General features: G+C 36.5%; 2 protein-coding genes across 4 annotated transcripts in view; both read right to left on the reverse strand.

Annotated features, from left to right (window-relative positions):
* Nucleotides 1-4,157: 4,157 nt before the first annotated feature.
* On the reverse strand, nucleotides 4,158-6,512 carry LOC123709506 (juvenile hormone esterase-like). The gene is made up of 5 exons (XM_045660897.1): nucleotides 6,472-6,512; nucleotides 5,871-5,931; nucleotides 5,600-5,667; nucleotides 4,872-5,081; nucleotides 4,158-4,161 (listed from the first exon to the last, which is right to left on the reverse strand). The coding sequence occupies exons 1-5, from the start codon at nucleotides 6,510-6,512 to the stop codon at nucleotides 4,158-4,160; spliced, it is 384 nt and encodes a 127-aa protein (XP_045516853.1).
* A 607-nt stretch (nucleotides 6,513-7,119) lies between these two features.
* The window catches only part of LOC123709942 (carboxypeptidase D-like), a 35,149-nt gene continuing 29,477 nt past the window's right edge, over nucleotides 7,120-12,791 (reverse strand). For all 3 annotated transcript variants that reach the window (XM_045661569.1, XM_045661572.1, XM_045661571.1), the window contains 7 exons: nucleotides 11,323-11,510; nucleotides 10,664-10,720; nucleotides 10,047-10,223; nucleotides 9,832-9,950; nucleotides 9,446-9,622; nucleotides 9,225-9,317; nucleotides 7,120-7,936 (listed from right to left, as the gene is read on the reverse strand). In XM_045661569.1, the coding sequence (XP_045517525.1) occupies nucleotides 7,805-7,936; nucleotides 9,225-9,317; nucleotides 9,446-9,622; nucleotides 9,832-9,950; nucleotides 10,047-10,223; nucleotides 10,664-10,720; nucleotides 11,323-11,510 (943 nt within the window). In that variant the 3' untranslated portion in view covers nucleotides 7,120-7,804. The remainder of the gene's footprint in view (nucleotides 7,937-9,224; nucleotides 9,318-9,445; nucleotides 9,623-9,831; nucleotides 9,951-10,046; nucleotides 10,224-10,663; nucleotides 10,721-11,322; nucleotides 11,511-12,791) is intronic.

A 12,791-nucleotide genomic window follows, 5' to 3' on the forward strand; every position in this document is an offset into this window, starting at 1 on the left:
CTTGCTGATGACACGCCCTCTCGTTTTTATTCTAGTATGCAGTATCTGCAATTAATAATTATTCTTTGATAATTTTTATGTTTAACACAAAGCCTTCTTGTGCCTGTAGATTTGTTGAGTTTTAAGACACGCCGGTCGGATTTCCTTACAATGTTTGCGTTCAACATAGGAGAAAGTGTTTATCGTGTACATAGAAAAACTCCATGATTTACACCCTTGATTCACACGACATCAAAATTCAGACTCGATCACTAAGCTACCAGGCCACCACTGCCCCATTAATATTCATATTAATATAGGAAACACAATATACACTGAGAACGTAATATGTATTTCTATAACTCGACAGGCAAGGACCGGTTTGTACCAAAACGTTACCGTATATGGAAGACATCCTAATGTTGTGAGCAGCCTGTGGTCTTGTTTTCCTCTGTTTTGTCTACTTTTTTTATTAGGTAGTTTCTTTCTACATATGAAATATCGGTATTGTAACAATGAAATTGACGACAAGCCAAGTTTATTTAGGGAATCACTTTCTTTTCCAGCCTACCACCACGTTTGACATAATTATAGTAACTTTTATATACTTCGTCCCAGAAATTAAAACTAGCCGTTTTTGCTGCATTAGCTCGCTTCATAACTCGAAGTTTGTCATTTATTTGTAGAAAATGTTGTTCTGCGCCATATTCCGGCCATATGATATCGTTTTTCTCGTGTGGCGGAGTCGGATTCCTAGAAGTTGGTAATTATTTTACTATAAGTTTATATTAATATAAGTGTTACGTTTTTTTTCTTACACATCTTTATTAAAGTACAACTATAACATTAGTTAAAGTAACCAAATTAAAAATAGTTCACCTTACCGCAAAACGCCTCTTAACTTTCAAACAGCATTTTAATATTTTTTTCACCTATTTTTTTTTTTTTTTTTTTTTATAAAATAGGGGCCAAACGGGCAGGAGGCTCACCTGATGTTAAGTGATACCGCCGCCCATGGACACTCTCAATGCCAGAGGGCTCGCGAGTGCGTTGCCGGCCTTTTAAGAATTTGTACGCTCTTTTCTTGAAGGACCCTAAGTCGAATTGGTTCGGAAATACTTCAGTGGGCAGCTGGTTCCACATAGCGGTGGTGCGCGGCAAAAATTGCCTTGAGAAACGCTCAGTCGTGGAACGTCGGACGTCGAGGTGATACGGGTGGAATTTTGTATTTTGCCTCGACGTCCGATGCTGAAACTCAGCTGCAGGTATTAATCCGAACAACTCCTCTGAACACTCTCCATGGTAAATGCGGTAGAAGATGCAGAGTGACCCCACATCTCTACGCAACGCCAAAGGATCGAGCCGCTCGGAGAGGGATTGGTCATCGACGATTCGAACCGCTCTTCGTTGGATACGGTCAAGTGGAAGGAGCTGGTACTGGGGAGCCCCCGCCCAGAGGTGAGAACAGTATTCCATGTGGGGCCGTATTTGCGCTTTATAGAGTTGCAAGCGGTGGCCCGGAGTGAAGTACCGTCTCGCCTTGCTGAGCACACCAAGCTTTTTGGAGGCTAATTTAGCCTTTCCCTCCAAATGACCGCGAAACTGAACGTCGTTCGATATGTCAACGCCAAGTATTCCGATGCTGGCTGTGGCTTCAAGAAGAGTGTTTTCGAAAAGAGGAGTAGCGACAAAGGGTATTTTTTTCGCGGAAAACGCGCAAACTTGTGTCTTCTTGGGGTTAAATTGGACTAGGTTTAGTCTACCCCAGTCCGAGACTCCACGTAAAAGAGTTTCGACTTCAGACACAAGTTTGTTCCGGTACTCATCGACAACTGCCCGAGAAATACCTGCCCGGCCAGTGTAAAGAGTATCCCCAGTGCTGTCGTCCGCATAGCAATGAATGTTGCTAAGTTGCAACATGTCATTGATATGCAGAAGAAACAGGGTCGGGGACAGAACACAGCCTTGTGGGACCCCAGCATTCACGGGTTTAAGGTCGGAACATGCTCCGTCGACGACGACCTTGATGCTCCGATCGGCTAGAAAGCTGGAGATCCAGTCGCATAATTTCTCAGGAAGCCCGTAGGCTGGTAGCTTCGAGAGCAGTGCTTTGTGCCACACCCGATCGAAGGCTTTCGCTATGTCCAAACTAACCGCTAGTGCCTCCCCCTTGGACTCAATTGCCTCTGCCCATCTATGAGTAAGGTATACTAGAAGGTCACCAGCTGAACGACCACGACGAAAGCCGTACTGATAATCGCTAATCAGCTGGTGGCCCTCTAGATAACTCAAGAGCTGGCCATTAATAATGGATTCCATTATTTTGGAGAACAAGGAGGTTATTGCGATTGGGCGATAGTTGGATGGATCAGTGCGATCGCCTTTTTTAGGGATCGGATGTATCGAAGCGGTCTTCCAGCACTTCGGGACACTGCCGAGCGAGTACAGGTACCGGAAAAGGCGCGTCAGGACCGGAGCCAACTCAGGAGCACATGTACGCAGCACAATTGGAGGGATACCATCCGGCCCGCTCGACTTATGAATGTCCAAGGAAGATAGTGCTCTGCGAACAGCACCTTGCTGGAATGTGATTTCCGGCATTGAGTTATCACACCGCGAAATCGCCGGTGGTGATCTCCCCCGGTCATCCAAAGTCGAGTTGGACGCAAAGAGACAGCCCAAGAGGTCGGCCTTCTCCTTCGCAGTGTGGGCGAGCGAGTCATCCTCTCTGTGCAGCGGTGGTATCGATGGCTGACAAAAATTCCCTTGTACAGCTTTGGCGAGAGACCAGAAGGCTAGAGTCCCAGAAGGGAGTTGGGCCAATCTCTCGCCAAATCTGGCGATGTGCTCTGACTTTGCCTTAGCGATTTCCCGTTTGAAGGACCTGGAGGCTGAGTTATATGCTTTTTTATGTTCGCTGGTATTGGCATCACGAGATATCGCCGCCTCCGCCCATGCATTAAAGCATTCTCGCTTTCGACGCGATGCCGCCTTGCAAGAACGCTTAAACCAGGGCTGTGACCTGCCACCGATCGGCACCGCAGAGAATGGAATAAAAAGTTCCATGCCCTGCAGAACCACTTCGGCGACAGAGGCAGCGACGGAATCTGGAGCTTCCGACGAAAAGCACATAGGCCCCCAAGGGTAGGACGCAAAGAAAGACCGCATCCCATCCCAATCTGCTGACCGATAGTGCCAAATACGACGACAACCCGAAAAACGGGGCCGAGGAGGGCGCGTAGTAGGCACAGTACTCCGGACCACACAATGATCCGATGAACCCAATGGCGGGTCAACAGAGACTTGATAGGTCTCCGGATGTGAGGTCAGCAGAAGGTCCAACAAAGAGGGTTTATGACCATCCACATCTGGTATTCGCGTAATCGCAGGGACCATTTGTGACAGGTCGTAAGCTAAAGCAAAGTCGTGAAAGGATCTTCCCGCGTGATCGGTGGTTTCCGAACCGAGTCAATCGGCATGGTGAGCGTTAAAATCGCCAAGTATCACGATTTCAGCGGTAGGAACCCCTTCGAGCAGGGAATCTGTAGCCAATTGGATGTGCTCAATGAGTCGCTCAGTTTCGGTATTTCCGCTATGGGACCTATACAGGCATGCGTAGAATCGCGGATGGGCATCGCACCTATCAACCTAATGCAGGCTGCATTCAAAATTCAAAATAACCTTGGACAGTCAAGATGGTGGATCAGCTTTGTAGTTATTTTTTTATATTAAGATAATTTGATTATTTTTAAATAAATGTAATTTAAAAATAATGGATGTCAGAGACAATTTTAAATTTACGTTAGAAACTGGCCATTAAAAAAATTATGCATTCGTTAATTGAAACGTCAACGATACGATTTTATTGGTAAGATTTTTTTAAACATTGTTAGGATCGCAGAACTCACATGCTCAGTTGAAGGGTGTATAAATAACTAGTTATGTATTTTTTAACGGCGAGGGATATGCACGAAAGCACTTACTTTCTATCGAGATTGGATTTGTACGCACGAAAAAGGCGATAATTTACTTATAATATTTATTAGTGTAAAACAACTTACCCATATTTAATAAAGTTGGTAAATAAAACTGTCATGGTTTCACGCATTTGCTCAGTTCTGCTATCAACATTATCTTCTAAAAAATTTGTGACCTTAGTTTTAAATAAGTATCCCAATTCATCTGCATGAGAAACACCTGGAAAACTTATATTATAGCGCAACTTAGCCCAATTTAGCATTCCGTCAAAGTCAAATTGATATAAATACACCTTGTTACTGTCCTGTCGCGCCTTGTGTGTTCTTACCCACCAATCAATACTGTAAATGTTTTGAATATCAGTTATATAATTCGTAAAGCACAATAAGCAAAATTCATCATCAGTTATATTGACTTTTCCAAAGTAAAAATGTGTTATAGATTTCGACAAGTCTATTGCTTCATTGGAACCTTGAGGGTACTCGATGTTCGATGGGATGAGAATTTCTAAATTGTGTTTTATTTTTTCTACATTTCCTTGATCCCTTAAAATATATGGTATCATGTAAATACCTTCATTTGTATTTACGCCTGTTAGAACTGGAACATTCTGAGGTATTCCATTTTTTAATATTTTCTCTGGTTCCTTGTCTATGATTGCATTGGTACAGGCCTTATCAACAGCCGGCACAAATGGTGAAAATGGTCTTATTATGGCATATGGGTCTGTCGGTTTTAACCGCAAATATCCTTTAGAAAGCTCGTTTGATTCGATTTCTCGTAATTGTTGTACTATCTTCCTTGAATCGTTAGATCTGATACCCAATTTCTCTGCTAGTATAAACGTGAAATCTTTTGCATGCCTCAGTGAAAACTTGTGATGTACAGCATTTCCGCTTATTATAACAACTTGCTGAAACAGTCCAGATGTTTTTTTAGAAAGCATCAAATAATGCGCTAATGTCCCCCCAGAACTGTGTCCACCTATTGTGATTTTCCTGCTATCACCACCGAAATATTTTAAATTCTTGTTAATCCACTTTAACGATAGCAATACATCTTTTATACCAGCGTTCCCACAGGCATATTCCTCATTAACAGATAAAAATCCAAACGCATTCAATCTAAAAATATAATTTTAGCATTATAACGATTTACTATATATTTTAGACAGCCAATACTACAATAATATCGAATCTAACTCGTCGGTCAGGACGTGAAGTTTCAAAAAGACTTTCTTAGGAGTAGGCTTCTTCCTTTACAGGCGATTGTTCTACTACTGGGTTTGTATTTGCAGACATGATTGCAATGTTCGTGTGCATATGTCCGAGAGATAAATTTCACATATAATTATAAAATAAAAGAATACTCAAAGTCTTTTATAAAAGATATACTGAATTGTTTAACAAGAATTAAAAACCCCATTACAAACCTGTAATTCATAGAAACAAAAATAATGCCCTTTTGTAATATATACTCAGGTCCGTAAATTATGTCGACATTTCCTGATAGTATCGTAAGCGCACCTCCATGTATATTCACAAATGTAGGCAATAGTTCATTTGTAATATTGCCTGGAATGTATATGTTAAGGTACAAACAATCCTCACTCATCTGATCTCTCCTGTACACTAATTCTAACTGAGGACACACAGGACCATCTTGTGTTGCATCAAGGATATATGGCCAAGGCTCCTTTGGTATCGGCGGCTGTAAACACCGACAATTTATAAATTTAATCTGTAGAAATTAATACTCTGGGGTTGTATGTTTAAATAATATGTATAAATTTTCACTTTTAACAAAGCTAATAGGTATAATTAAAGAAATATTAATAGGAACGGTTTTAATATTTTTTTATAAAAATTTAGTAATAAAATCTGTTATAGGTTTAAAATATAAATAAAACTTACCATAAATCTAAATTCACCTGACACGCTTTCAGCGTAGGGTATGCCTTCAAAAGAATAGTAACTGAAGTTTTTGTATACATTTAATTTACCTCTTACTAAACCGGCTGTGGTGTTCACAATTATCTGTTTATTAACCGACACATAAGTAACGACGTGTAGCAACGACAATATAATAATTAATACGTGGATTACGTTTACATACATGACTTTTTAGATTAATTAAAACAATTGATTCGTTATAAGTATAGTATTAGCATCCATACTAATGGAAACATACTAAACTATTTCGATGGTATATTACAGTTACGTATCGAAACTTATCATATAGATACATATTAATTTAATTACTTTTATTTGTAATGCGCGATTACAGTAAATTTCACCTGAATTAGACAAATTAAAATTCATTACGACCTTTTACAATAAAAGTGACCTAAGCACAGCATTGCACAGCAAAACTACAGATTTGTCAAGAGTAGTGGAGTGATGCATCAACGGAAAGAAATGAAATGGTAAAAACGGACTACAACAGGAAAAATAACTAAGGTAATAAATAAAATGAAAATGGGCGGGACACATGATAGAGAGTGCAGAGACAAACAGTGAGGTTTTGAGGAGACCTTTAGTATAAAGGGCACACATATTAAGCAGATTAAATGGTATTTTATCAGATGATATATTTTAATTTAGTTAATGAAATGATAGACTTTTATTTGTATTATTATTATAAAATGTAATATTTTTTTGAGAGACAAATCTCACATTCCCAGAAGGCTCGCAAGTGCATTGCCGGCCTTTTATTAAGAATTGGTATGCTGTTTTCGTGAAGGACCTTAAGTCGAATTAGTTCGGAAATACTTCAGTGGGCAGCTGGTTCCTCAAAGGGGTGCGCAGCAAGAAACGCGCAGTTGTAGTACGAGGGACGTCGAGGTGATGAAACTAAGCTGAACACTGTCTATGGTAAATGTGGTAGCAGATGCAGAGAGACCCCACATCTACACACGACTTGTCCTAGACAATTCGAATCGCTCTTTGTTGAATACGTTCAAGTGGATGGAGCTGGTACTGGGTCGTTTTCAGCAGATCTTCACCATATTCAGACAAAATTACCAGTTACAAGTTTTATACCATAATAAAGCAAATTCAATGCTTTCCATTCTGAATTAGTATTTCATAATATTGACTAAAATCGAGATGATCCAGATAAACCTTAAAAATTTGGAATAATAAAAAGTTCATTAACTTTATGAATAATTTATTTATTTGATCTATGATTTGCTAACATATGTATGGTCCCTTAATAAATAGGCATAAAGCTTAAAAGTTACAATATATAGAGAAGAACTATAGAGTTAGTAAAACTCGACTTATCGAATTATTATTTTATAGAATTAAAGCGTCAATACTATTCGGCAAAATATAACCAACAAATCTATGCGTTTAACTTTTCCTTACTATTATGGTACATAATACATATCTAGCCATAATAAATAATAAACTAGGAATCTTAAGCAGTTAATTCAACTTTATATACAACTATTCTTATTACCAAAACTGTTTTAATCTTTTCTTATTTATTTGTAAATTTTTTAATAATTTTAAAATATTTTTTCTCATACGACTAAGTATGTCTAAACATCATCTTACAAGCAAACATAGAGATCGAAAGTATTTTTTTGTTATTTTTGTGCATTAATTTAAACCTGCAAGAAAAGTGACAAAAGGATTTGAGTGTACTTTAAATACGTATTTTACATTAAATCTGTAAAAAGTTGATAGTACCAAATATTGTTTATTCTGTGGTTGTAACAAAAAATAAACAATAAAATACATTAACATAATAAAATGCGGACCGTCTTATTTAAATTAACATGTAAATTATTTTAAGTCTACTCTAGTCGGTAGGTAATACAATAATGCTTTTCTATTATTTACTATCCAAATATACTTGAGACAAAATTATTAATTGAGGAAGTAAATGTAGAGAAGATTCCAGGGGACTGCGTTGGAGAAGGTGGCGGTCTTGGTGGTCCAGCAGGTCGGTAATATGGACCTCCATCGATTCGCTAAGGAAAGTATATATAAAAATATTCTTTATAAAGGAGTAAGTAAGTATTCTATATTCAAAACGCCATTTATAATATATTTTAGCCGCTTTTTTGTTGTAGCCCATCGGCTGCGGCATTTTCTTCTCTGACTTCGTAAACCTAAAGTGTTTACAAATAGCACAAGTTTCAATTACAATTGAATTTTTAAATATAGAATTTGTAATTCAGAATAATAATAGTTGAACTTATTACGAATCTGTTCGATAATGTAAATTAAATATAATGTATGATGATGTCATGGATTTTTACGTCTTACCTTTTATAGATGCTAAGTCAATAATAAAAGCCAAGATGATTAAGAAAGTAACCTTTTGAACACTCAAACTTCGGAGTATGGGATACCATATGTTAGTCGTGCAAATCTAAAATCATGCAACAATAGCGCAAGCCTCAAGCGGCTTCAGAGGACTACCAAAACCAAATAAATAGAATGAATTAAGATTTCATCAAGGAAATATGACAAAAGCAACGATAGTGTAACAAGATTTTAATACAAAATGAAAGTAAGACAAAGTCTCTATATAAGATATAAATTATACTTATTATTTAACTTTATAGTTAAATAATAAAACTTTATATAAACTTTGTATAAACGAAAGCATTTAATTTCGTATTTTAAAATCGTATTACAGGTTTCTTAATATAATCATAAAGCGTGTTTTTTACCACAAACAGCTAAGCCAAAACAACGATATATACAAATAACATACGTCTAAAACTAATCGAAGGCTTTATTCTTGTAGAAAGTGGGTCGTCCCATCTACCTTCGAAGTTGTCGTTTTAGTATTGTTTTTGTTTGGTCTCCTTGTAATCTGTTTAGCCATTGCACCAGAAGGCGGGTAATCCTAGAGTGATTTGTATAGAAACAAAATAATCTTATTTACGCATCAATTACGCAGTAAATTAGTCCTTAAAGAAGTTAGCAGATAAACTTTCTGGACCTTCAATAGTCAAACAGAAACATCGATTTTTAGTATTTAATGTGCAGGTTTCGCATAGGTATATGATTCTATTGGTGCATAGCGGTTCGAACACGTGATTCGCACAAGAACGTATTCTCTATTTTGAAAATATTGTCATTAATTATATTTACACACTTATCTACTTAAGTGTCTAATTTAAGTCATACATACATACAATACAACCGCCACCATAAAGAGCACAACAAGTTATAGGGTATCTAACCTTAAAAGTGTATATTTATATATAATTTAAATATTCATCAAAATAATGGATTGTTACGTACTTTCGCCGAATGAAGGGTAACATTTAAAAGTGTTGGGTGAGTTTCAATCACAAAGAACTCTACTTCTTGTGGTAAATATCCTTCCGCGGAGACCTGTAAAGAGTTTTTCGTATAAGAAAATATAGCATAAACATCTGGGCATATATGTAGTTGAATTATAATCGCTTAATAACTACCAACTGAACAATTGTGTGGCTGCGTGTCTTTAAAAAAATAATTACCTCCAATTTATAGGTTCCTGGTAGTAGAATACGCCAGAACTCTCCGTATTTAGTTGTGTGGTATGTGACCTCACGTCCTTTAACGCGAATGGCGGCACTCTCCACGGGGTTACCGCTATCATCCATAACGAATCCGTGGGCACCGCGGTGAGCCTCCGCCAAGTATTTTATCAGTGACTGTGGATAAGTAGTTTAAAACATATAAATTTTGTTCTCCCTTCTAAAATTTTAACGAGTTTATCTTTTTTTTAAAGATTCTATTCAGAATCGCTGATTCAATTATTTCGAATTATACTTAGAAATAATAATGTAATTTGGACCTTGCGCGCGGCGATCATAATCATTATGTTACGAAATCTTATTAATGAAAATGTTTATTAACATACCTGTCTATTATCCTGCCAATACTTCGCTAGTTCATGTGCAGGTGGATATTTACAACAAGATATCTCCAATGTGATTTCCATGCAGCCGTGCCACAAATAGTTATAATCTTGCATTCCTCCTGGACAATTTTTACAAAAATATAATTTTAATGACACCGATAACAAGTAGATTATGGTTATTAGTGAGGAATTTATTAAGTATGGTAGAAACATACCGGTCAGGGGATACCATGCAGCTCCATTGGTGATGCCCTTTTCGAACCTCGGTATCTCGCTCCTGCATGAAACTCCACGTGACATTTTGGCGTGGTTGTTGGAGTAGACGAGCGCCAGGTGACGGAATACATCATCGTCGGGAGCGATTGAGGGAGAGTGTGCGTAGCTTTGGAACACTGCGTTTAAGGGATATGAAGGACGAAACACAAGGTTAATCAAAATATCAAAGTCTTGATAAAGGAATTTTCATAAATGATTTCCTTACTTAATTTTATACGAGAGTTCTATAGTCAAGATATTCCAACTAGGCTAGTGATTTTTTAATTAAGGAGGATAATGAAGGGAAAAGGACTCCATTAATTTCTAAAATGTAAGTTATACTTATACTAATATAATAATACTCTTATCGCTAGGCTTCCTAAACGGGAAGATTCTATAGTTGGGTATTCTAGGATACTATGTAGGTATAAATTGACCTACATTACTCACCATGGGACCAATATATGCCTAAATTTAAGTTATCCTTGGACAACAATAGTTAAAAGTGTTAAACGTTTCTTTATAAAATTAAAATGCATAATTAAACATTGGAATTCCCCATTTAGCAATACATTACCTGAACACAATACGGAGGACCTGCATATCCCTATGAGGCAGCATGGAAAACAGGAAGCTACAGATCCATAACGATAAAAGTACAAAGTCCAAAGCCTAGACATGTTTGTACATTTTATTACATTCTAAAACGCCTAAAGAAACTACGTCTTCCTATAATTACAATGTAGCTCCCAAAATCGTAATATAATTTATTCTTAAACTGACCTTATGAACTTGAATAACATTTATAAAAAATTCTAATTGTCATTAACAGGCGTAGAACAGACGAAAATAATAAGTCCTTTTGCAGCTCGTTATTTGCTAAGATTTTTGTTTTGAGAATGTTTGCGCTTGTATATTCATTAGGAAAACAACTTTTATCTAAGGACTCTGGACAAATTATTTACTGAAAACTACACTTACTTTTCTCGACGATATCTCTATATAATTTGTAAATAAAACATTAGACAAAAAATTGATTTTATTTTCGATTTAGCTATAAAACCAATGTACTACGTATTTTATTGATGAATATTTATTTCGTATTTTCCACAATACTTGAAACTGAAATGTGTAAAGGTCTAAAGTGTAATTTCAAAAGACGTAATTAAGTATTCCTTTACAGTTAGTTTGTAAAATTTTACGATAAAGACACATATAGACTTTCATTATACTTACTAGAGCTGGGCGTGTTATCAAATGGATAGGAGGCAACCAGGGCTCCTCCGTGTAGAGATCCAGAGAGCACAAACTGTATCTTACTAATCCATTCCTTTACTGCTTCAGTTTCAGGCTGGGGTTGCTTGGTATTTGCTTTAAAGAAGTCAGGAAAGTTTCTGTTCAAATCATATCGACGAGCATTGGCCCTGTAATAAAAATGGAGTTTTATAGCTTATACACGGTAGGTGTAATTAACTTAATAAATACGTAATTTAAGCCTCAATTATAGAAAAGTTTTTAGCACTTTCGTGCCTCTGCAAATTAATAAACATATTTATTCTTCAACTAATCCGGGCTTATAACACGTTTATGTATACGATCGGTGACTTTTTACGTATAGCTAAGTAAATTATTCCACAATATAAGGAGCGGTATATACCTTGTCGTGTGGCTAAAATGAAAATCTCTCGTCAATCAAAAACTGCGAGATTTTGGTGATAAAATTTTCATGGAAAAAATAGCTTAATAGTGTTAAAAATCATAAGGGCTTTTTGATTGGTCTCGCTCTGATTCCTCAATAATTTTGTCTGGTGTCAGGTCAATTACATGTGAAACATATGGTTTCTTTTACAATTATACTATAACATGGAAATGTTTATTCAAATGATGTAAGTAATGTCTCAGGGTCGCAGTACACAAAAATGGCATTGTTTATAAAATATTGCGTTTTCTGTTTTACATTAAAGTTTCGTGTCTATTTCTGTCAAATGTCTGCAATTTGCATGATTAGCTTTTTGTATGTATATCTCTCATCTTCTCTCTTATTATTTTTCCACAATATATATTGAAACTAAAAATAATAATAAACTACGCCGTAGAGTAGAGGAATAAAAGATGAAGTATTAATTGATTGATAGTGAAATAATATAATAATAATAATTAAATGTAAGTTCGACGGTAACAAATTTCCAAAACGAAAAACGTCATTATCGTGTCGTTTTGCGTCATCTTGACTTCAAAAGATGATAACTTACCAAATTTGAAAATTTTAATAAAGAAATAAAAAGAACGTCACGATGGCTGTAAGAGGGTTAGGTAATTCTCTTATTAATTTCTATGCTGTATAAAAGAAGTATTTTGGTTTACACCTAAGACTAGTAGTAATAAGTAATTATCAATACTAGTAATTGTATGACATACTAGCTGCTTCCGCGAATTTTATTTCGCCTTAATATGAATTATTTACTTAGCCAACCTTTTAAGTAGCTACATGCCACCATTTTACTATTCTAATCCTACGATTTTTAGGTGTTTCCGTGATTTTGCTCATAAAATATTTCCTCAGAGTTCAAGGAAATATGAATTAAAAAATCTCGAACTGGTCCAGCAGCCTCCGAGTTTTATACAGACCCGTTACCGAAGGCGATCAGCCCTCCGTATTTTCTAACAGACCCAGCTACTGGTCCCGTGAGGTAAGGTCCTTTAAC

Source organism: Pieris brassicae, chromosome 5 (assembly GCF_905147105.1).
Source record: "Pieris brassicae chromosome 5, ilPieBrab1.1, whole genome shotgun sequence".
Classification (NCBI taxonomy): Eukaryota; Metazoa; Arthropoda; class Insecta; order Lepidoptera; family Pieridae; genus Pieris; species Pieris brassicae.

Bases quoted from the DNA above. Each gene is read 5' to 3' on its own strand.
- LOC123709506 (XM_045660897.1), bottom strand. From the start codon at position 6,512: ATGTGTGCCCTTTATACTAAAGGTCTCCTCAAAACCTCACT. The intron at 5,932-6,471 runs GTTTGTCTCTGC...CAAAAACTTCAG, and splicing joins GGTCTCCTCAAAACCTCACT to TTACTATTCTTTTGAAGGCA. The intron at 5,082-5,599 runs GTTAGAATTAGT...TTATATTTTTAG, and splicing joins GATGGTCCTGTGTGTCCTCA to ATTGAATGCGTTTGGATTTT.